Source organism: Ailuropoda melanoleuca, chromosome 2 (genome assembly GCF_002007445.2).
Source record: "Ailuropoda melanoleuca isolate Jingjing chromosome 2, ASM200744v2, whole genome shotgun sequence".
NCBI lineage: Eukaryota > Metazoa > Chordata > Mammalia > Carnivora > Ursidae > Ailuropoda > Ailuropoda melanoleuca.
The window spans coordinates 16,141,582-16,166,536 of record NC_048219.1 but is presented as its reverse complement, the minus strand read 5'-3'; the positions used below and the strand labels follow the sequence as shown (position 1 = coordinate 16,166,536).

The 24,955-nt window shown below is 42.7% G+C and overlaps 1 protein-coding gene and 1 long non-coding RNA gene across 12 annotated transcripts in view; one reads left to right on the top strand and one right to left on the bottom strand.

Annotated features, from left to right (window-relative positions):
* RHBDL2 (rhomboid like 2) overlaps nt 1-24,955 on the top strand; it is a 49,974-nt gene that overhangs the window by 24,306 nt on the left and 713 nt on the right. For all 4 annotated transcript variants that reach the window (XM_019808196.2, XM_019808195.2, XM_034649650.1 and 1 more), the window contains exons 3-7: nt 799-947; nt 4,464-4,576; nt 16,850-16,950; nt 20,036-20,096; nt 24,194-24,255. In XM_019808196.2, the coding sequence (XP_019663755.1) occupies nt 799-947; nt 4,464-4,576; nt 16,850-16,950; nt 20,036-20,096; nt 24,194-24,255 (486 nt within the window). The remainder of the gene's footprint in view (nt 1-798; nt 948-4,463; nt 4,577-16,849; nt 16,951-20,035; nt 20,097-24,193; nt 24,256-24,955) is intronic.
* LOC117797450 overlaps nt 127-24,955 on the bottom strand; it is a 43,630-nt gene continuing 18,801 nt past the window's right edge. For 2 of the 8 annotated variants that reach the window (XR_004622434.1, XR_004622438.1), the window contains exons 3-5: nt 17,513-17,587; nt 15,560-15,658; nt 127-2,406 (exon numbers count right to left, since the gene is read on the bottom strand). This is a non-coding gene — a long non-coding RNA (uncharacterized LOC117797450). Of the gene's footprint in view, nt 2,407-5,125; nt 5,423-5,572; nt 7,176-8,797; nt 11,275-12,785; nt 12,849-15,559; nt 15,659-17,512; nt 17,588-24,955 lie in introns of those variants that run through there. The other 6 variants (XR_004622445.1, XR_004622441.1, XR_004622444.1 and 3 more) reach the window with 6 other exon arrangements.

The window sequence follows — 24,955 nt, the reverse complement described above, 5'->3', positions numbered from 1 at the left end:
ATGAAGAAACTGACATGGGTGTAGTATTATTAACTAAACTCCAGGCTTCATTGGGAGCTTTTAATATGTGTTTTTACCAGCTTTTCCATGAATGTCTTCTCTCTCTCTGTCCCTTCTGTACCCTCCACGCCAGCGTCCTCTAATCTATAACAGTTTCTTAGTCTGTCTTTGTCATGACTTTGATAGCCTTGAGGGGTGTGGGCCAGGTTTCTGTAGACGATCCCTCAATCTGGGCTTGTCCGATGTTTTCCTCATGGTTAGATTGGAGTTACGGGGTTTGGGGAGGAACACACAGAGGCGAAGTGCCTTTCTCATCACGTCACGTCGGGGAGTACGGGTCATCCACATGACGTCCCGGGCGACAGGAGCCTTCATCACTTGGTTAAGGTCGTGTTCGCCGGGCTTCTGTGCTGTAGAGTTATTGTTCCCTCTCCCTCTTCTATTCCTTGGACGCCAGCAGCGACTTAATTCCATATTAAGTTGTAAGTGAAAGACGAAATGGTGGGAGTGGGAAGACGAGGGCGGAGGGTGTTTAAGGGGGCCGGGGGGTTCCGAAAGAGTCTTCGTTATGTTTGGTCTAGGGCTGCCCCTCATCACTGGAGGAAGCGGGATAGGACCACGGGTCCGCGGTCAGGTACACGGCAAGGACGTTTAAGTCCTGTCATCTTCCGAGCACATGCTACAGCCGGGCCCGCTTCGGAGCTGATCCTTTGAAAGCAAGGCAGTAGTGCCGGTGGGCTTTAGGAGGGCCCCCCTCTGCAGACGGTGGCTAACATTCCCGTGTGCCCTCCCTGGCAGCTGGCAGTGTTTATATACTATGCTGTGTGGAAGCCTCAGAAACAGTGGATCACCCTGGACACAGGCATCCTGGAGAGCCCCTTTATCTACAGTCCTGAGAAGAGGGAGCAAGCCTGGAGGTTTGTCTCCTATATGCTGGTCCATGCTGGGTAAGGAATGATATTAAGTCGCTGATGTCAGAGGTGACCGCAAGCACTTGTAACCCCCAACGTTTGGTCGGTGCTTTCTTATTGATAAGGCACTTCCATGTCCCGAATCTTGTTTGATCCTCAGCAACCCTAGGAGGCAGGTATCACTCCTGCTGTTTTGTGTTTGAGGCTTTGGGGATGGGGTTACTCTCGCTCCACGTCACGTGGCTAAGTTGAAGAGCTAGAACCTCAGCCCCTTCGTGCTAACTCCAAGTCCGGCGTCCTTTATATTGTGTTATAACTGCCTGATACTGGTATTTATATAGGGATTTTAACGAGAAGAGACCCAATCATTACTAAACCACACTTATGTTCCCCTAGTTGTTTGGTGTTCCTTTCACTATATGAATCATCCATCCCTCCCTCCCTACCCCTGCCACACACTTAAAAAGAACTAACTTGTGAGCACTTCGTTGAGTGTATAATACTGTTGTCCATCCGGAATAATACGAGCAATGGGCAATGCAGTGCCTGCCTTTTAGTTATAGCTTCTTATATGCTAATAGTCTTTTACGAATTTGCTCAGAACCCAGGATTTGTTATGCCCACTGCAGGCAGTGAGCAGCTTGCTGCTGGTCCCCCTCTCCACTGGACGCCTGGGGGTTCAGATGAGGCCAGCTTCGTCTGTGTGACCTACCCAGCCCTGGACCTTGAAGGATGACTCTAGGCATCCGTGGCAGGGCACAGGGCTCAGAGGCTTGACAAATAAGGACAAAATTGCTCGATGCCCAGTTTCTATGGATACTTTCAGTTCGGTTTTTCATTTAACATGTTCTGAACAAATGTGGTTCCTGCACTCAAGGACTTTAGAATTACAAGGGCGAACAGCCAGTTAAATAGTAATGCAAGGCCATGCAGTAGTGACTTAACTTCTTTGTGCCTCAGTTTCCACATCTGTAAAAGGAGGTACTAGTACCTACCTCATAAGGTTGCTGTGATTAAATGAGACAGTGGTTATAATGTAATTTTTGCAGTGCCTGACACATAGTAAGGCCCTCAGAAGGAATTCTCAAGGCTGTGTGGGACAGGTCGCATGTGCGGTTATAGAAGTTCCGAAGGCTTTTGGCTGAAAGTAACCAAAAAATCTAACGGGGGCCTAAACAAATGGAGGTTAATTCTTTATCATATAAGAAGCCCCGACGTATGCGGTTAGCTCATCAGTTTCATGAAGCCAAGACTCTTGGTTCTGTGCTGGTATCTCGGCTTTTCCCTTGACCTTTCTCTCATGGTTGCAAGTTGGCGGCTGTAGCTGGGTATTAAAAGCAGGAAGGGAAAGGCCCCAAGAGCTCTTGGGGCCTCACTAGAGGAGGCAGGCAGGTGGTAAGGAGATGAATGTGGGATTAGTTACTGCAATACAAACAGAAAGACGGAAAGATCAGAATGGCGATGGTTTTCCAGATGACATGGATTCAAGCTGGACCTGGAAGGGTAGAAACAATTTGGATGAAAAAAGTTAGTACTTCTATTCCGGTATATGACAGGATCTCATCCTTATGCCATTTCTACTCTTGAGTTAGCAGAAAGAATGCTGAGGGTGATTCTTTGGGGTTTTTGGTGCTACTGGTCACTTCATTCTCAAGGTGTTCCCAAAGGACAGAATGGGATGGCTTCCACTGACTTGGCTCAAATTCACAAAGTGCACATATTTCCAAATACTCTTTATGTCTGACATCTCTGTAAGACTAGCGTAACTGCCCTTGCTGGACTATTTTGTGAATTACGTGTTACTTCTTGTGTATCTTTGAAGATGACTTGGGCAGTGATAGTGGTGGCTGCGTGTGCATGTGGCCATGAAGGTAGGTAATCTGTTTTGTAGGCTCTGCCCAGAGAACCTCTGCTGGGTATTTGTTAAGTAAATTATAATGCAAAACACAATCCTTAAGGCTAGTATGAAAGCTGCTACACATTGTGAAATATCCAACACCTATTTCGTTTTTTAACTTTTTGGTTTAACCTGAAATCTCTTAAAAAAAAAAAAAAAGCCTTGGGGCACCTGGGTAGCTCAGTCGTTAAGCGTCAGCCTTCGGCCCAGGGCGTGGTCCCAGAGTCCTGGGATCGAGCCCCACATTGGGCTCCCTGCTCTGCTGGGAGCCTGCTGCTTCCTCTCCCACTCCCCCGGCTTGTGTTCCCTCTCTTGCTGGCTGTCTCTCTCTGTCAAATAAATAGATAAAATCTTATTAAAACAAAAAAGCCTTGTGCTGTGTAGCAACTAAATTAAGGATGACTGTAGTGTGGGAATGTGCCAAAATACATTCAGAGATTCTGCAGAGACACCTGTGGGGTTTGACAGGTAAAAGAGCATGAGTTTTATTTAAAAATATTTTTACCTCTTTAGGGGCGCCTGGGTGGCACAGCGGTTAAGCGTCTGCCTTCGGCTCAGGGCGTGATCCCGGCGTTGTGGGATCGAGCCCCACATCAGGCTCTTCCACTATGAGCCTGCTTCTTCCTCTCCCACTCCCCCTGCTTGTGTTCCCTCTCTCTCTGGCTGTCTCTATCTCTGTCGAATAAATAAATAAAATCTTTAAAAAAAAAAAAAATAAAAATATTTTTACCTCTTTAAAAACTGGAATAAAAATCACCTGCATGCAAATATGTTATGTATCAAACGGTAGTACATGGGAGATACTAACTTTACCTAGTGTTACTGGGTAAATTTTCGTCTTCATTTTGGTAAACTGCTTTTTCAACTTTTTTTTTTAAGATTTTAATTATTTATTTGACAAAGATAGCGAGAGAGAGAGCACAAGCAGGGGGAGCAGCAGAGGGAGAGCAGCAGGCTCCCCGCTTAGCAGGGAGCCCGATGCAGGGCTCCATCTCAGGACCCTAGGATCACGACTCCAGCCGAAGGCTGACGCTTCACCAACTGAGCCACCCAGGCGCCCCTCAACTTTTTACTGTAGAACCAGGGATGGGGCTTCTCTTGCCATCTCTGCTTTATTAAAGAATATCCTAAGATCGCAAGAGCAGTTGTTTAAAACCCTATTGAAATTTGGGGTGCCCGGCTGGCTTAGATGGTAGCACGGGCGACTCTGGATCTCGGGGTCGAGAGAGTTCCAGCCCCATGCTGGAAAAAAACAAAACAAAACTACTGAAACTTAAACTTGATATGCGTGAATTAGGATTTTCTCAATACTGTGCAACTGAAACAAAATCAGATGCAGGGGCTGACATAAAATGGCAGTTGTCATCTATGCCTAATTTCAAGCTTCTGTTCCTTAAGCCATCCTCATCCCTCTGTTTGATGTTGTCAGTCATTGTTATAAAAGAGAACTTATAAAATAAGCATATACGCCCAAAATGTCCTTTTATCTGTTTTACATATTGAGGCTCCCTGTTGAGATTTAAAAAAAAAAAGTCACCTAAAAAATTAGAAAATAGAATTTGAACTGGTAACAATACACCAATGCTTGTTCATGTGCCAAAGAAGTAACTGTGTGGGTTTGTCATGATGTTTGACTACTGTGTTTGTCTCCGCAGAGTTCAGCACATCGTGGGGAATCTCATTATGCAGCTCGCTTTGGGTATTCCCCTGGAAATGGTCCACAAAGGGCTCCGAGTAGGGCTGGTGTACCTGGCGGGAGTGATTGCAGGTTAGTGTCCTAGGGTAACATACAATCAGTGCCTCCACACTCTTAGGCAATGCACAAAGCAAGAGTAATAAACATTTATTTTTTTAAAGATTTTATTTATTCATTTGAGAGAGAGAGAGACAGCCAGCGAGAGAGGGAACACAAGCAGGGGGAGCAGGAGAGGAAGAAGCAGGCTCGATCCCAGAACGCTGGGATCACGCCCTGAGCCGAAGGCAGACACTTAACGACTGAGCCACCCAGGCGCCCCGAGAGTAATAAACATTTAAATCAAGGTTTAGTGCGCTCCTAATACGCGCTAGGGAACCTGATAAGCATTAGAAATAAGTTAATGAGGGGCAGCTGGCTGGCTCCATCAGAAAAGCATGTGACTCTTGATCTTGGGGTCATGAGTTCAAGCCCCATGTAGGGTGTAGAGATTACTTAAATAAATAAAGCTTTAAGAAAGAAGAAAGAAAGAAAGAAAGAAGAAAGAAGAAAGAAAAGAAAAAAAAAGAAAAGAAAAGAAAAGAAAGAAAGAAGTTAGAGGGGTGCCTGGCTGGCTCAGTCAGAACAGCATGCTACTCTTGATATTAGGATGGTGAGTTTGAGCCCCACATTGGCTGTAGAGATTACTGAAAAAAACCAGAACAAACAAAAAACATTAAAAAGATGTTAGAGTTAAAATATTTGAGATAAGATCAGCAGATAGAGATAGGTCATTGTGCCCGTCCTCAGGTACCTCGAGTCAGACCGGGTTTTGCCCAACTGGAAGCTGTGTGTACTTGGTATCCAGGTGGAGACTTAACAGCCAGATCATGAAGGCCCAGTGTGTCAGACTAGTGATCTTAGGAAGTCACATGAGCAAATCTGCATTTAAGAGAGACAGCTTGAAGAGAATGTAGAGAAGACTAGAGGGGCCCAAAGGCTCAGTAGGGACTAGCAACATACACAGTGATTTCCGAAATTGGGTGTGCCTTAAGACGATCCACTTTGGTCTGAGCAGAAAATACTAGAATACCCATCCATCCATTTATTTATTTACTGGAAATTAAACTTTTTTATATTGCAGTTGTAAGAAATCAATGCCTAGGGGTCACACGTATCCTTTAACCAGTTACCCTCAATGGTAACAGCTTGCAAAATTCTAGTACAGTAGCCCCTCCAGGGTATCCACCTTGATACTATTAAGGTGCAAAACAAGGATACCTCCCGTTGTATGTTTACAGCCATACGCTCTTCTTTCCCACCCCTACACTCTCCTTCGCCCCAACAACCACTAATCAGTTCTCTGTTTCTGTAATTCTCACTTCAAGCATGTTGTATAAGTGGAATGACAGGATATTGCTTCTGGGATTGGCTGTCTTCACGCAGCATGACTCTCTGGAGACCCACGTAGGTTGTTGCATGTATCAAGACTTCATTCCTTTTCATTGCGGATTTCTGTCCCATGGTATGGGTGGACCACCGCTTGTTTAATCCGTCACTCACTGGAGACTATCTGGGTTGTTTCCAGTTTGGGGCTATTACAAATAAAGCTGTTATAAACCTTTGTGTACAGGTTTTTGTGAACAGAAGTACAGAGTTTTATGAACAGAAGTTTTCATTTCTCTGGGATAAGTGCCCCAGAGCACAGTTCTTAGCTTGTATGGTAGTGCCTACTGAATTTTTTAAGAACCAGCCAACATGTTTTCCAGAATGGCTGTTCCATTTTACATTCCCCCCAATAGTGTAGAAGTAATTCCGTTTTCCACATCCTCAAGCATTCGTGTTGTCGCCGTTTCTGATTTCAGTTGTGCTCAGAAGCGTGTGGTGATCTCTCATCAAGGCCTGAATTTGCTTTACTCAAATGGCTAATGACGCTGAACACTTTCACTGTGCATAACCTCGTCAGTGAAATGCCTGCTCATGTCTTTTGCCCACTTCCTAGATTTCTTTCCTTTTTTTTTTTTGTAACTAGATTTTTTTGAAACCATTGCGTTCTGGGAGTTCTTTACATATTCTCGATCCCAGTCCTTTATTGAATATGTTGTTGACAGATACATTTTTCTCAATGTGCGGTTGTCTTTGCACTGTTTTAAAGAGTCTTTCATGGAGCAAAAGTTTTTAATTTTGATGAAGTCTGATTTATCAATTTTTCCTTTATGCATTGTGCTCTTGGTGATATCTAAGAACTCTTGAGTGAGCCGAGGTCCTGAAGATTGTCTTTTACGTTATCTTTTAAAGTTACCGTTTTATGCTTCACATTGGAATATGTGATCCGTTTTGAGTTGGCTCAGTTTTGTGTAAGGTATGAGCTTTAGACTGAGGTTCTTTTGGGGTTTTTTTGGATATCCAGTGACTTTGCAATAATCTATTAAAAATTCTGTTTCCTTCACTGAAATTTTTTGCACCTTTGAAAAAATCAGTTGGCTGTATTCGGAGAGCACTCTTCCCGGGTTCTGTTTGTCCCATTGACCGATGTGTTACCCTCCACCAGTACCATGTCACCAGTACCACTGTAGCTATACGGTTAAGTCTTGAAATCAGTTCGAGAGATTCCTCTCATCTTTTGCTCATTTTAAAGTCTGTGCATTTTTTCTTTTACAAGAAGATGAGTGTCTGATTTGCTGACTTTTCCCTCCTGTGGTAACAAAAGGCTTTCAGTAGGAAGCTACCGAACAGATGTTGTTGAAAAAGCAAATGCAAAATATGTTCCTTTGATGACATAATAGCATTTTTCATACAAGCAGAAAGAACATAACTGCTTTTCCAAAAATACTTACGCTCTGAAAGGGCATTTTAAAAGCTAATAATTGGAAATCGTTCTCTCATTGTGTGATTTTGCTGCTGGGAATGATGCAACAAGTCTTAGAAATTCACAGTTACGACGCGGGGAAACAATTTCCTCATTGGTTTTAAGATTTCTCAGTTAAGAGGTTTAGTGGGTTTTAAACATATTTTATAACACTTTCTGATTAGTTTGCAAGAACAAATGATTGATGCTAGGAAAGGTGGGGATTAATAGTTAAATTTCAACACACTTTTTTTTTTTTCATAATTGGAGTAAGCAGAGTCAATGATGTAATTCTCCCATTTGAAACTACATGTCATTTTTAAATTTTACATTTTGGCTATGACAGTGAGTAAGAGAACATTTCTATAGAAAATACCTGAATTTAGAGGTATATATTTGTACTTTGGGGTTATGATATTTAATGAGGATTTTCAAAAAAATAATGAAGCTTATTTTATAAATCTGCTCATTGAAAGGTTTTTTTAAATTAAAGACTATTTTTTTTAGAGCAGTTTTAGGTTCACAGAAAAATGGAGAGGAAGGCACAGAGTCCCCATAACCCCCTGCCCCCGCAACATGCACAGCCCCCCCATCCCCACCCCTTTACCAACATCCTTCAACAGATGGGCATTTGTTACAATTGATGGATGAATCCTCCACTGGCACATCATAATCACCCAAAGTCCATAAAGAAGTTCACGCTTGGCATTGTACATTCGATGGTTTGGGACAAATGTGTAATGACGTATATCCATCATTTGAGCATCATATGGAGTATTTTCACTGTCCTAAAGATCCTCTGTGTTCTACCTGTTCATCCCCACACCCACTCCCTGGCAACCACTGATCCTTTCACTGCCTCCGTAGTTTTGCCTTTTCCAGAATGTCATATGGTGGGAATCATACAGCATACCGCCTTTTCAGATTGGCTTCTTTCACTTAGTAACATGCATTTAAATTTCTCCCTTGTCTTTTCTTTTCTTTTGTAAGATTTTATTTATTTATTTGACAGAGAGATAGAGAGCCAGAGGGCACAAGCGGAGGGAATGGCAGAGGGAGAGAAAGAAGCAGGCTCCCCACTGAGCAAGGAACTTGACTAGGGCTCGATCCCAGGTCCCCGGGATCATGACCTGAGCCGAAGGCAGATGCCCAACCATCTGAGCCATCGAGGTGCCCCTCTTCCTTGTCTTTTCATGGTTGATAACATCTTTTTGTACCAGGGGCGCCTGAGTGGCTCCGTCAGTTAAGCCTCTGACTCTTGATTTCTGCTCAGGTTATGATCTCAGGGTTGTGAGATCGAGCCCCATATTAGGCTCCATGCTCAGTGGGGACTCTGCTTGAGGCTTCTCCGTCTCCCTCTGCCCTTCTCCCCACTTGTACACACTCTCTCTAAAATAAATCTTAAAAAAACCCCACATTTTTTGGTACCATTAATAAAGTAAAAATGTTTTTAAAATATTGTATAATCAATGTTTCATCCTTTAAAAATTCTATTTCTAGGGGCACCTGGGTGGCTCAGTTGGTTAAGCGTCTGCCTTCGGCTCAGGTCATGATCCCCAGGGTCCTGGGATCCGGCTCCACATTGGGCTATCTGCCCAACAAGAGAGCCTGCTTCTCCCTCTCCCTCTGCTGCTCCCCCTGCTGTGCTCTCTCTGTCAAATAAATAAATAAAATCTTAAAAAAATCTATTTTTATATTAAAAAACATATTAGTATATGAAAGAAAACCAATAAAATGTACCTGCCATCAAAAAAACCACATTAGTCCAGTAGTACTTACATATGTAACCTACAAATAAGTTAATACAGCTATATTGCAGTGTGGCTGGTTGTATCCGTTTCCTAGGGCTCCTATAACGAACCACAGACTGGGTCGTTTAAACCACAGACTGAGAACTGTACCATCTCACAGTTAGGCTGGAAGTCTGAAATCAAGGTGTCAGTGGGGCCATGCTCCCTCCTCTGATCCTGTGTGGGAGAATCCTTCCTCCCTTCTCCCTAGCTGCTGCTGGTGGTGGCCTTTAGTCCTTGGCGTTCCTTGGCTTGCAGCTGCAGCCCTTCGAGCTCTGCCTCCATCGTCACATAGAGTTCTCCCTTCACATTCCCTGTTTCCTCTAATGAGGACATAGTCATATAGGTTGAGGGGCCCACTATACTCCAGTATGACCTCATCTTAATCATATCTGCAACAATCCTCTTCCCACATAATATCACATTCTAGGTGCTGGGGGTTAGAACGTCAACACATATTTTTGGGGGACACAATCCGACCTTTTGCAGGGCTCAAAATTTTTTAACTGATGAAAATGTTACTAGCCTCCTAGAGCAGTGGGGCCAGAGAGCAGGAAGCCTTTAGGAGATAGACTTGGCAATGCTCGGTGACATAGCTCCCCAGTGTGCTTCCCTCCTACTTTTGTGGAACCTGTTTTTCCACCTTCTACTTCCGGTCCTGCACGCACCTGTTTTTCCTGCCCTTGGAAGCCTCTGCACTGGTGAGGTCCTTCCTGGCTCTAGCATCTGCACGGTTTCCCCGCAGCTTGATTTTGACCTGTGGAATCAGCCCTGCCCCAGTTTCGGACAGAGAGAGGAGAGAACGTGATGAATCTGTCCCACCCTCTGCCTATTTTTGCAGGAGCTTCCTGGCAGGTGTGTGTCTTTGCTATTCTGGTCTTCACACTGCTGCCTGGGTCACCTTCCTCAAGCACAGATTAGATCCTTCGTAAAACACAGAGCCCAGAAGAAAGTCAAAACATTCAAGATTGCTTATTACCCTCCACTACGTGGCCCCATTGCCTTTCTTTTCTTTCCTTATCTTGGAAGCATAATCCTTTCTAATGTTCAAAAAAGAAGTGAGACATACAGAGGTTAAGGGGAACTCGATGTAAAATGTTTTATTAACTTTTCTGACACATGATTGACATACCCAAATCTGTCCATATTTAATGTACATGACTTGAGGAGTTTGGAGATACGTATACGCCTATGAAACCCTCACTGCAGTCTATTTCATAAACATATCCACCACCTCTAAAAGTTTCCTCTTGCCTGCTTTCTTGCTTTGCTTTTTCCTAGACTGCTCGATGCATCAGATAACTTTAGCTTCCCCATCCATGCTCCTGGCAAAGCACGGTCCGCGGATCAGCCTCATTGCTGTCACCTGGGAGCTCGTTAAAAATGCAGAATATTGGGCCCCACACCAGACCCACTAACCAGAATCTGCATGTGAACACATCCAGAAGTGATTTGTATGCATGTCAAAGACAGAAGTGCTGGTCTGTCTGCAATCCCACCCAGCGTTCCCCAGTCGGACTGATGAGCACAACTGCCTGGAGGGCTTGTCACAGCTACAGCCATCCAGATCCCGCCCTGATGTACTGAGTCAGATCTTGGAGGATATGGCCCCAAAATCTGTTATTGTTTTGTTTTGCGTTCTGTTTGGTGAGGGATAATTGACATATGATAAGCTGCACATATTCAAAGTGTATGATGTGATAATTTTGATGCATGTATACAGTCATGAAACTGTCACCACAATCAAGATAATTAATGTATCCATCGCTCCCCAAAAAGTTTCTTTGTGACCCCTGAGAATTGCTCTCTACTGCCCCTCCCTGTCCTTTCCCTGGCAACTACTGATCATTGTAGATTAATTTGCATTTTCTTGAATTTTATGTAAGTGCAATTATAGAGTATGTACGCTATTTTTGTCTGGCTTCTGTCAGCATAATTAGTTTGAGATTTATCCCTGTTATTATGTGTATCAACAGTTGATTGCTTTTTATTGCCAAGTGGTATTTCATTGTGGGGATATACCACAAATTGTCCCTTCTACTTACTGATGGACATTAGCGTTGTTTCCAGTTTGGGGCTATTGCAAAGAACCTTCTATGAACATTTGTTTGTAAGTATTTGTGTAGTCAATGTTTTCAGCTTTCCTGGGTAAATACCTAGGAATGGAATGGCCAGATCTTATCAGAGGGTATGTTTAAATTTTAAGAAACCGCCAACATTTTAAAATAGCTTTACTGAGATATAAGTCATATATCATACAGTTCACTCATTTAAGTATTTAATTCAGTTTTTTAAAACTTAATTCACAGGATTATATACCTATCATCACAATTGAATTTTACAACATTTTTGTACCCCAAAGAAACTCTGTACCCCTCCCCACTCTTCACCCCATTCTCCCTTCCCCAGCCTTAGGCAACCACTAATCTACTTTCTGTCTCTTCAGATTTGCCCATTCTGGACATTTCGTACAAGCGGAATTGTACAAAATATGGTCTCTTCTGATTGGCATTTTTCACTTAGCGTAATGTTTTCCTTGTTCACTGATGCTGTGGCATATGTCAGTGCGTCATTCCTTTTTATTATTAGACAATATTCCATTGTGTGGCTACATGTTTTCTCTACACATTCACCAACGGATGGACATTTGCGTTGTTTTCACTTTTTGGCTATTATGAATGACACTGCTATGAATATTTGTGTAGAAGTTTTTGTGTTGATCTCTTGGATATGTATCTATAAGTGGGATTGTTAGGTTATATGGTACAAAGTACAGTTTACCTTTGAACAACGTGGGGGTTAGGGGCACTGATTCCCCTCACACAGTTGAAAATCCACACGTAATGTTTGACTCGCCCAAAACTTAACTACTAACAGCCTACTGTCGACCCAAAGCCTTACCGATCACATAGTTGATTAACGCATATTTTGTATACGTTATTAGGTACTGAGTTCTTACAATAAAGTAAGCTAGAAAAAAAATTGTTAAGAAAACCATAAAGAGGGGCGCCTGGGTGGCGCAGCGGTTAAGCGTCTGCCTTCGGCTCAGGGCGATCCCGGCGTTATGGGATCAAGCCCCACATCAGGCTCCTCTGCTAGGAGCCTGCTTCTTCCTCTTCCCACTCCCCCTGCTTGTGTTCCCTCTCTCGCTGGCTGTCTCTCTCTCTGTCAAATAAATAAATAAAATCTTAAAAAACAAACAAACAAAAAAACCCATAAAGGGGGCATCTGGCTGGCTCAGTCAGAAGAGCATGTGACTCTTGATCTTGGGGTCATGAGCCCCATGTTGAGTATGATTATTAAAAAAAAAAAAAGAAAGAAAGAAGATCATAGGGAAGATAAAATACATTTACAGTACTGTACTGTATTTATTGGGAAAAAATCTGCATAAGGGTGGACCTGAGCAATGCAAACCCGTGTGGTTCAAGGGTCTACTGTTTCACACCTTCACCAGGAGCTCCAGCTCCTCTACGTTCTCACAACACTTGCTATCATCAGTCTTCTTAATTTCAGCCGGTCTGTTGGGTGCGTGATGGTACCTCACTGGGATGGGTGGGTAGATGGATGGATGGATGGATGGATGGACGGATTTATTTTAAAAAACTTTATTTTGGGGGCACCTGGGTGGCTCAATTGGTTAAGCAGCTGACTCTTGATCTCAGCTCAGGTCTTCATCTCAGGGTTGTGAGTTCAAGTCCCGGGTTGGGCTCCATGCTGGGTGTAGAGCCTACTTAAAAAATTAAAAAATAAAAAATATTTTATTTTTGAGTAATCTCTATATCCAACACAGCACTCGGACTCACAACCTTGAGATCCAAAGTTGCATGCTCCACTGACTGAGTCAGCCAGGTGCCCCTCTCGCTGGGTTTTAATTTGCATTTCCTAACAATGATGGCGATTATCTTTTCATGTGCTTGTTTGCTATCCACATATCTTCTTTGGTAAAGTATCTGTTTAACTCTTTGCCCATTTAAAAATTGGATTATATTCTTTACTATATATAATAATGTATATTCTGATTATAAGTCCTTTATCAGATATATGACTTGCAAATATTTTCTCCTAGTCTGTTGCTTGTCTTTTCATGTTATCAATAGTATCCTTTGAAGAATAGGAGTTTTAAAGTTTTGATGAAGTATGATTTATCACTTTGTAAATTTTAGGAACTGTGCTTTCAGTGTCAGCTCTTGCACATTTGTGGGGAGGGATCAGATTTATCTCCATATTTCATGTTTTTGATGTGCTATAAATGGTACTATTTAAAATTTTTCTTTTTTTTTTTTTTAAAGATTTTATTTTATTTACTCGACAGAGATAGAGACAGCCAGCGAGAGAGGGAACACAAGCAGAGGGAGTGGGAGGGGAAGAAGCAGGCTCCCAGCAGAGGAGCCTGATGTGGGGCTCGATCCCAGAACGCTGGGATCACACCCTGAGCCAAAGGCAGACGCTTAACTGCTGTGCCACCCAGGCGCCCCTATTTAAAAATTTTCTATTTCCAATTCTTCAGTGCTATGATGTGGAAATAAACTTGATTTTTTTGTACATTTATCTTCTACCCTCCAACTTAATTCACTTATTATTTCTAGTAGTTAAACAGTTATCTTCTATAAGAATTTAAGCAATAAGGCAAAATCTTATGGGTTTGCCCACATTCTCACCACTTCCAGTGCCCTCCATTCCTCTGTGTAATTCCATATTTTCATCTGATATTTTTTCCTTCTGCCTGAAGATTTCCTTTAACAGTTTTTTATTAAAGATTTTTATTTATTTATTTGAAAGAGAGAGAGAGAGAGCACGTGTAAGCGACAGGAGGGGCACAGGGAGAGAGAGAATCTTGAAGCAGACTCCCCATGGAGCATGGAGTCTGACGTGGGGCTCAATCCCAGGACCCTGGGATCATGACCTGAGCTAAAGGCAGATGCTTAACTGACTGAGCCACCCGGGTGCCCCCCACTGTATTTATTTTTAAAGATTTTATTTATTTATTTGACAGAGATAGAGACAGCCAGCGAGAGAGGGAACATAAGCAGGGGGAGTGGGAGAGGAAGAAGCAGGCTCACAGCAGAGGAGCCTGATGTGGGGCTCGATCCCATAACGCCGGGATCACGCCCTGCCACTGTATTTATTTTTAAAAATATTCTTCTCTATGTGTTTCATGTTGGATACTTTTACTGCCATGTCTTCATGTTGACTAATCTTTTCTTCTGCACTAATGTGCCATTAAACTTAACCAGTATATTTTTTCATCTTAGACATTACAGTTTTCATCTTTAGAAATTTGATTTGAGTGTTTTATATCTTGTGTGTCTCTACTTAATTTTTGAACATATAGCATACAGTTGTAATCATTATTTATTGCCATAATTTGCTAAAATTTACACTTGTGTCAGTTTGGAAGGTTTTAATTGATCGATTTTTCTTTTTATTATGGATCATATTTTCCTGTTTCTTTGCCTGTCTGACCATTTTTGTTTGGATGTTAGACATTTAACCTTTGCATGGTGGATATTACTGTATTCCTATAAATATTCCTTAAATTTGTTCTGGAACACAGTTACTTGGAAGTAGTTTGAAACTTTCTGGCAAGATTTGCTAGGCGCGGGGTGCCTGGGTTGCTCAGTTGGTTAAGGATCTGCCTTTGGCTCAGGTCATGATCTCAGGGTCCTGGGATCAAGCCCCATGTGGATCTCCCTGCTCAGCGGGGAGCCTGCTTCTCCCTCTCCCTCTGCTGCTCCCCCTGCTTGTGCTCTCTTTCTCTCTCTTGCTTTACCTGTCAAATAAATAAAATCTTAAAAAAAAAAAAAAAGATTTGCTAGGGGCGCCTGGGTGGCTCAGTCGTTAAGAGTCTGCTTTCGACTCAGGGCGTGATCCCAGAGTCCCAGGATCGAGCCCCACATCAGGCTCCTCCGCTGGGAGCCTGCTTCTTCCTCTCCCACTCCCCCTGCCTGTGTTCCCTCTCTCGCTGGCTGTCTCTCTCTCTCTTTCAAATGAATAAATAAAATTAAAAAAAAAAGATTTGCTAGGTGAAACTGTGTTTTTGAGTCATGTTTAGTGCTAATTATTACCCACTACTGGTGTAGGACCCTTCTGTGTGCTTTACCCAATGCCCCATGAATTCTGAAGTTTTCTAGTTTGGAAAGTTACTTGGCCTCTCTGGTGCTGTGTAAGCAAAGCTACTTGCTCTTCCCTCTACTCCTTTCTGGTGGTTCTTCTCTTGGCTCAGGTAATTTCCTCACATGCTCTTCTCCGGAGTTCTCTCTGTGCTGCTCCTTCCTCTCTGGTGCACTGTCTTTGCAAACTCCAGCTGCCTAGGACTATCGGGATTTTAAACTCTATCCCATCAACTTAAAGTTTACTGAGATCTACCTGGGTTCCCCCTTCATGTGTCTGCATTGTAGCCTGTAATCTCTCTCAAGGCAGTAAGCTGGGCAGACAACTCACCTCATTTATCTTTTGTCTCTCAGGGTTCACTCTCCTTTGTTATCTGATGTCCAGTATCTTGGGGATCGCTGCTTCATATATTTTGTCCAGTGCTTTTAGCTATTTCAAGTGGGAGAGAAAATCCATCATAGCCAGAAGTGGACATTTGTATCTGTGCTTTAAAAATAAATTACTCATATCATTAAGATGCAACCACTCCAGCCCTAGTCTGAAGGTTGACATTTGAGGACCATTGCCCTAAACCTATTGGACTACTCACTGATTTTTAGTCATCCATATATCTTTATTTCTGTGTCTTTGCTTTTCCAGTTCCCTAAGTCCTGAATGCTTTCTCCTTCTTTGTTTTCCTTCCAAATCTTAAAGATATTTTAGAGTTTAATCAAAATGCTATCTCCTCCTTCTCAGAGTAGCAAGGCCTCCACCTCTCTGCTGAAAAAAAAATCCTTCCTTCCTAAGTGCCTCCATAGCAAGTTCATTACATTTAAGAAATCGCAGTAGTTGTTCTATTCTGCATCTTACTGTTTACTCATCTGTCTGTAAGATTCCTCAGGCCACTTTGTCTTTCTTGCAGAAAGCAGGTATTACATTGTATCCTGAGGAATGAAGGACAGCCTTAAAAGCAAAAAACTAAGTAGTAGAAAAAGGTGTAGAGAACATCTTAGAGTTTGCATAAGGTGGTTTTAAAGTCTTGTTTTGGTTCAGGCAATCTAAGATTGGTTGGCAAACAGGTGTCCTGTTGTTTGGTTACTCTGATCGAATACTATGTTGAGAAGGGTTCTGACTCCACAAGAAGCCAAGCCATTAGAAGATGCTGGAATGCCTCAGGTATTTTGATAGTTTTGGCTAAACCTGTGCAATATTTTGAAACAATAGTTAACAAGTACAAAACGCATGTCAGGCAGTGTTCTAAGCACAATGCAAGTATCAACTCATTTATTTCCCCTGACAATGCACTGAGGTAAGTTCTATTAAACCTCTTTATATAGGGAAACTAGGGCACAGAGAGGTTAAGAGACTTGCTCAAGTCACACAGCTGGTAATTTTGGCTCTGGAGTTTGTGCTCTTTCTCCCTGTTATACTGTCCTCATATTGAACATTCAATATTTCAGAAAAATTGAGGTGGTTAGTTCACATAGCTATGCTTTTATAGTATGGAAGGGACAAACAAAATAAACTTGTTGCTTGTTAATAGCATAACGGTCCAAACTACCCAACTGCTGTCTTATTAGAAAGATTTGTCTTTCATGATTCTTACAGTTATGTGTGACCCTTTGTGTTTTATTTCTTCAGGGTCACTTGCCAGCTCCATTTTTGACCCGCTCAAATGTCTTGTGGGTGCTTCAGGAGGACTCTATGCTCTGATGGGAGGCTATTTTATGAATGTTCTGGTGGTAAGAACTTTGGCAATGGAATCTATGGATTTTTTTCTTTTAAAGAATAACTGGTATTTGGATTAGGGAATCTTCATCATATTTACTAAGCACTCATCTTCTGGGCACTAGAATTTTCCTTACATATTTTATCTTTATTTTATTTTTTAAAAGATTTTATTTATTTGACAGAGAGAGACACAGCGAGAGAGGGAACACAAGCAGGGGGAGTGGGAGAGTGAGAAGCAGGCTTCCCGCTGAGCAGGGAGCCCGATGAGGGGCTCGATCCTAGGACCCCGGGATCATGACCCGAGCTGAAGGCAGATGCTTAATGACTGAGCCACCCAGGTGCCCCTATTTTTTTTTTTCCTGATCTCAAAAGTGATGAATACTAAAAAAATTTTTTAAGTTGAAAAATAGTCAAAATCTCAAATACAGTGTTAACAGTTTGATATATATCCTTTCAGACCTTTTTCTATTTGTACTCAAAATCCTGCCAAAATTAAGGCTACAAAAACGGACCCACTCTTAACGATACTGTCCTACATCTTCACATAGAGTTATCTTAACCCCAACTACTCACATCACTGCACAGAAATCCACTTCAATCTCTTCAAGCACTCCACAGCACACAATAGAACCGTATCCTGATTTAATCCTTCAAAGAAAAAAAAAATTGGGGTAACTCCACCTATTCACTCTTGTAGATAATGCTGTAAGGATGTCCTCTTACATTTATCTTTTTGCGTGTGTGTGTGTGTGTGTGTGTGTGTGTGTGTGTGTATTTTGGTGGGACAAATTCCTAGAAGTGGGGGCGCCTGGGTGGCGCAGTTGTTAAGCGTCTGCCTTCGGCTCAGGGCGTGATCCCGGCATTCTGGAATCGAGCCCCACATCAGGCTCCTCCGCTGGGAGCCTGCCTCTTCCTCTCCCACTCCCCCTGCTGGTGTTCCCTCTCTCGCTGGCTGTCTCTCTCTCTGTCAAATAAATAAATAAAATCTTTAAAAAAAAAAAATTCCTAGAAGTGGATTTACTGGATGAAGGCTTTAAATCTGCATAAATACCAAATTGCCCTCCAAAGCTGGCATACCATTTTATATGCCCATGTATGGTATGTAAGAATGTCAACCACTTTTAAAATAGCCTATAATGTTAAATCCTGACTAGTTCTTAACCCTTTAACCATGTAGGTATACTTTAAAAATACTCTAGGAGGAAAATATGAAGCAATTATAAAACTATTCCAAAAATAGATGTTATTTAGAAAAATGTTTTTCAGAGATGCCTAGGTGGCTCAATCCTTAAGCATCTGCCTTTGGCTCAGGTCATGATCCCATGTCCCTGCTCAGTAGGAAGCCTGCTTCTCCCTCTCTCACTCCCCCTGCTTGGGTTCCTTCTCTCACTGTGTCTCTCTAAGTCAAATAAATAAGTAAAATCTTAAAAAAAAAAAAAAAGAAAAATGTTTTTTGAGCTTTGGATTGCAATCCATGAATAACAGTTTAAGGAGTTGTGACCAAAAATTAAACAAAAAGAGGGGCACGTGGCAGGCTCAGTACACAGAGCATGCGACTCTTTATCTTGGGGTCTTGAGTTCCAGCCCCATATTGGGCATGGAGCCTGCTTAAACTAATAAAAAATTTTTTTTAAATTAAAAAGAAAAAAATTAAAAAATTTTCAGTATGTATCACATGTAATACTGTTTGATTTATGTGTGTACTAGATTTTTATGTAAATTGTTTCTTACTGTAGGTTGTGACCACAACAGTTTAAAAATAATTGATTTAGAATAAACATGGGTATTTCAGTGTCTTTACTCTTTGGGAAGAGAGTTAATAAATTGAAAGGGAAGGGAGAAGTAACTCAATAAATTAAAGTGGAGATGTCTTTCTTACTCAGTTCTTTTTTTTCTTTTTTAAGATTTAATTTATTTATTTGAGAGAGAGAGAGAGCATGAAGGGCGGGAAGGGACAGAAGGAGAGGGGAAGCAAACTTCCCACTGAGCAGGGAGCCCCATGGAGGGCTTGATCCCAGGACCCCAAGATCACGACCTGAGCTGAAAGCAGACACTTAACTGACTGAGCCACCCCGGTGCCCCTGACTCAATGGTTCTTTAGTAACGCGGAGGGTACTGTAAGCTGGACTGAGATTTTCTTTTTAAAAGATTTATTTATTTATTTTGGAGAGAGAGAGAAAGAACAGGGGGAGGGACCGAGGGAGAGAGAATCTCAAGGAGACTCCCCTGCTGAGCATAGAGCCCCACACAGCTTGATCTCATGACCCCGAGATCATTCATGGCCTGAGCTGAAATCAAGAGTCGGACACCCAACTGACTGAGCCATCCAGGTGCCCCTGGACTGAGATTTTTTCTTTTCTTTTTCTTTTTTTTTTTTAAAGATTTTATTTATTTATTTGACAGAGATAGAGACAGCCAGCGAGAGAGGGAACACAAGCGGGGAGTGGGAGAGGAAGAAGCAGGCTCCTAGCGGAGGAGCCTGATGTGGGGCTTGATTCCCATAACGCCGGGATCACGCCCTGAGCCGAAGGCAGACGCTTAACCGCTGTGCCACCCAGGCGCCCCTGGACTGAGATTTTTTCAAAGCTAAAATGAAACTTTATTTTTTTAACCAATATTTTAAATTTTTTTGAAATTATCTAAAAGAATTAAGTTAATACTCAAATTTTAACTAACACCTATTTGGAAAGAGGATAAAGTGTTAAATGAACATTAACCAAAAAAACCTTAGAAATATTTCATCAGACTTAATTTGACAGAATCTATCTATCTATCCATCTTATCTATTTATCTATCATCTATCATCTGTCATATCTCTGTGACATGTTAAGTATTGATTTCATATTATTTATGTTTAGATTTTTTTCCTGCTAATAATGTCTAGTTCATATTATGGAATTAAATATTCATTTTGTCCTCAAGTGCACCAGGATTGTACTTCTCAAATACATTTGAAAGCTGGGCTGTAACAGCATTGCTTTATTTTGTAAATATCTGATACTCAAACTTTAAGTGAAAAAGCAGGTGAAGAGAGTACAGGTGAGGTTTCATTTGCCAAAAGACTACTTACATTATTTTTATTTATCTCTTTGTAAGAATTTTCGAGAAATGATTCCTGCCTTTGGAATTGTCAGACTACTGATCATCATCCTTATAAGTAAGTTTGTTTTGTGAACGCTTCGCACCTATCATGTTATCGGTTTGACCCCCAGAGGGCCTCACTTTTCCTAACACTAGCACGGAGTGACAAAGAATTGTGGCTCCACAGCCCTAAGCAGAAAGGTACAGGGAGGAGTTTTCACAAACCCCCGTGGGTGGTTTTTAGAGGTGCCTCAGTAATGAGTTTTTGCCTTCTGTTTCTTTCTGGAGTGGGGGAGGTCAAGAGAGTAGAACTCTACGGTATACTTTAACCACAATAGCTTCATTTATGTTTTTCTCATTCATACACTGGATTCTGGATTGTCCTCATTCATATATTGGACTCTGTATATGATTTTGTCTGAAATGGGTAAGCTTGAAAACCACTGACACGGTCTAGTTTCTGCCTTAATTTATACATTTTTGGATTTAAAAAGAACTGATCTAGGATCTAAGCATGGAGTGGTGGCTGAGGGTTGAAGGCAGGAGCAGAGGGTGAAGGAACAGAGAGGTCAAGGAACTAGCAGGATGGCGAAGGCGTGGCTTTTGAAATCTCCAAGAATTATAGCAGAGAATTACATGCTGATGGAATTTAGGAAGAGTGCTCAATCTGGAGAGGAGGCGGAATTTTAGCTGAGTCTGAATGTCATGGTAGATTTGGGGTGGTGGCAGGCCACACTGGGTAGAAGAAAAAGGAGCCAAGGCAGGGCTAGTAACTTGTGTTTCCGGACCTGATCCGGCTGAAGCCGTAGCCGCGAAGAGGAGGCGGGGAGAAGGCCGACCCTGCGGTCAGACGGCAGGTCGCACGTGTGGGCCAAGATGGAGGCATTACTTGATAAAACCCGAGATTTTGGCTGTCCACATGGTAAGAAGAAATGGTTCTGCTAATTGGTATCAAGAGTTCAATTATCCACATCGCTGGGAACAGGGCCAACTACCTCTGAGGAAAGAGACTAAGTCCAGTTTGTGGACAGTTTAGCTGTAAAAACAGTATTTCATCCTGAGAGAATATAAGTGACTTGTTTATAGGTTACACATACTCTATATAATATTTTTGTCCACAAGAAATGGAAAATGTGAGGGAGAGCTGTGAGCACAGAAAGGAGAGCAAGTGTCTGGGGCTAGTGAGGGGAGTCACTGGGGAGCAGAGCTGCCACCTGGGCTGTTAAGTGTCACAACTGGGACCAAGGGACAAGTTCTGTGACCAAAACATGTTGCAACACACAAGTTACCTGGTTTTCAATGTTTCTTTTAGGTAATTATGAATGACTTTGTAAAATGAGCCTCAAACCCTTGATGGGGAAATGGTTTTAATACTCTTCATGTTGGAGTAAAAACCCTTTCCTTATGCACAGGGAGTCGCCAAAAATAGTTTATGTAACATTAGGTCATTCCTGAGGTAAGTAATAAAGTAATTTTATTTTACAGAGTAGTTAAGGCCCGTTAACATTAACCTTCCCCACTCCCTGGCACGGGCCATTTCTAAAAGTTCTTTAACCTGGTTTACTTACTATTGAAGATGAGGAAAGTTAAAACACACGCCAGATTAACAAAATATTGGGAAAATGTATAGTTTTTTTTTTTAACTGGTAAAAAAAAAAAAAGGTAAAGTATTATTCTGAATTGAAAGGGCCTTCCTTCATGAGGCATTATTGTTGGATGTGTCTTCTTCTTCTTCTTTTTTTTTTTTTAAGATTTTATTTATTTATTTATTCGACAGAGATAGAGACAGCCAGCGAGAGAGGGAACACAAGCAGCAGGAGTGGGAGAGGAAGAAGCAGGCTCAAGGTGGAGGAGCCTGATGTGGGGCTCGATCCCATAACACTGGGATCACGCCCTGAGCCGAAGGCAGACGCTTAACTGCTGTGCCACCCAGGCGCCCCTGGATGTGTCTTCTAACAAAGCAACTGAGCTTCCCTTTTGAAAGAGGAACTCTCACATTTTCACCTTTCAAAAAAAAAAATCCATAGAGAGGCAACTCTCTTAAAATCAGTGTCAAATTTTTAGCGAGGACAATAACTGGGTTTCTTGCAATAGAGGCTTCTTTTCAGGTGGGAAGCCACATCTCAATGGAGATGCTGCAGGGGACGTAGCAGCAAACTCGCCTAGGAGGCAGGAGGAGCCAGGCGGAGATTCATAGAAAGGGCACGATCAGAGAGAAAGAGGTTGGAGGAACGGACGTGCTAAGGGTTACAAGAACTTCCCCAGTTCTGTCTCTGTGTTATTTATTTATACTGGATTAGGAAATACAGGGGCGCCTGGGTGGCACAGCGGTTAAGCGTCTGCCTTCAGCTCAGGGCGTGATCCCGGAGTTATGGGATCGAGCCCCATCAGGCTCCTCCGCTATGGGCCTGCTTCTTCCTCTCCCACTCCCCCTGCTTGTGTTCCCTCTCTCGCTGACTGTCTCTATCTCTGTTAAATAAATAAATNTTAAAAAAAAAAAAAAAAAAAAAAAAAAAAAAAAAAAGGAAATACAAATGATGACTGAAAACACAACACAGCCAAACTTGTCCAGCATGTTGTGTAACAGTCATTCACGGTTAAATTAACATTGAGCACTTCCTCGACCTCAATTCCTCTCCAGTCACTTGAACGCCAATCAATACGGTATTGAAAGAAAAACTAGCCACAACACATGGTCCTGATGCTATTTTCCCAAAGGCAAGGACTAGGTCTTTCCATCTCCGAGGGCACGGTGGCTCACTGAGTGCAGTGCAGGCAGTTGGGGGATGGGTGTGGAATGTGACAGCTGCACAAGAGGTTTCCAAGTGCAGGGCACATGGAGGGCGGAGCTCTTCTAGGCCAAGAAACCGCAGAAGCTCCTTTTGCATCATGGATCTGACTTACTGGAAGAAGGTCTGAATTCTGGCTCTCACTGTTCCACTGGAGAATGTGGACTCATCTCCTTTCTTGGCTCATCACCAGTACTCCTGGCGGTACTTAGAGGCGGTTAGTGCTGTGCGTGAGAGGGGAGCCTCCATAGCCACGCTTCTTAAGTTTCAAATCCTGTCCCTGCCTCTGAGCTGTGTGGCCTTGGGCAAGTACTCACCCTCTGTGTTTTGGTTTCCTTATGGATAAGATGCCACCGTCATTCCTCACTTGGATGGGGGCCATATCAGAGATCTAGCTGCTCTCCTCCTGTCCCTGCTCCCCTACATTCCTTCCTGTATCGCAGCCAGAATGATCCTTTAAAAACGTAAATTGAATCATATCACCCCTGTGCTCAAAAGCCTTCAAAAGTTTCCTGCCACTTGGGATCAAAGTCCTTACAGTGGCCCATAAAGCCTCTGCGTGATTTGTCCCCTGTTCCTTGCCTATCATTTTATCCCTAACTGTAGTCCAGAATCACCTGCGGGTCTTGTTAAAACACAGACTTCTGACCTCATCTTCAGAGTTTCTGGTTCAAGAAGTCTGGCGTGGCCCTGAGAAGTTTAATTTCCAGTAAGTTCCCAGGTGAATGTTACTGCTGCTCTTGGAGGGGCAGGGAGTCACACGTTGAAAACCACCCATCCAGCCAGGGCAGCTGCTCTGGGTCTGCCTCCAGCAAGTCAGGCACGTTCCTGCCACAGGGACTTTGCACTTGCCCTTCCGTCTTGCTCTTGCTCTCTTTTGTCCATCAAATGTTATATTCTCAGTGAGACTGTCCCTGACTCAAATAAAAATCACACCTCATTCCCAGCATTCTGAATCCTCCTTCTTCTCTTTGCATCTTGTCCTCTTTGCATTTTGTCCATTTGACAGAGCACTTAGCGCCATTTGCTGTGCTGTCATGTTTTGTTTTACTGATTTGTTTGCGTGCCTCCCCCAGCCAGACTGTCAGCTCCATGGGGCAGGGCCGTTTCATCCGCTCACTGCAGTATCTCCACCTAGCATCGTGCCTGGCACATAGAAGATAACCACTACATACATGGGGGGCGAATACACCTGTCACGTGGGATCATGATATGCTCATTTCATAGGGTCCTTGGGGGGATTAGTTAATCGATACTCCTCAAGCTCTGGTGCAGAGTGAGGGTCCGTCAGTGTTAGCTGCTGCCGCTACCGGGAGAGACCCCCAAACACCTGGTGCGTTGCTGTGGCGACGCTGGGGTTTCATCAGTTTGTGTTTCTTTCTAGTTATGTCGGATATGGGATTTGCTCTCTACAGAAGGTTCTTTGTCCCTGCAAGTGGGTCGCCGGTGAGTTCAGCTTATTATTTTTTCAACAAGAACTTGCTTACCTATCATATCAATAGCTAAAAGGGTCATCCAATAGGGGCGAGAATTCTGTCACTGAGGGCAGCCAAATTTCCATTTCGAAGGTAAGCAAATTCCTGAGGAAATCAGACTTTTGGATTGTCCTTTTCACTTGACTCTCCCAGAGCCCTGACTGCCGCCTCTGGTTCTCTGCACCTGCTCTCCTGGTGGCTACTGGCAGCAAAGCAGGAGAGAAGGGATTTCACCATCCACAGAGAATAAGCAGCAGATCGGAAAACAGCAATGAAAATTTGGGTCCAGATGGATTTGCAGGATTAAAAAAAAAAAAAACCAAAACTGACAGAGATTTCCAGTTTTGTGGTTATCGGTCTTTGAATTGGGTAGTTCCTGTTGCATATTTGTGTGTATATGTCCTCTGTGTTTTCATTCTGACATTCCGTTTATGTGGGGTCAGACACAGCTCCTACAGAGGTCCCTTGTCATAATGCAACACATTATACAGAACCATCCTGAATATGATGGGGACAGAGCATGAGAGACCATGGCTCGGTCCTGGGCACTTGGAGAGTTGATGAAATGACATTTTTTAGCTCTGCATGTTTTCAGAACATCTCCTCTCTGTGCACATGGGAGTTTTGTGTCTCTTGCCTCACCTCCTTGTTCTTCAGGCTTTGAAGACTCT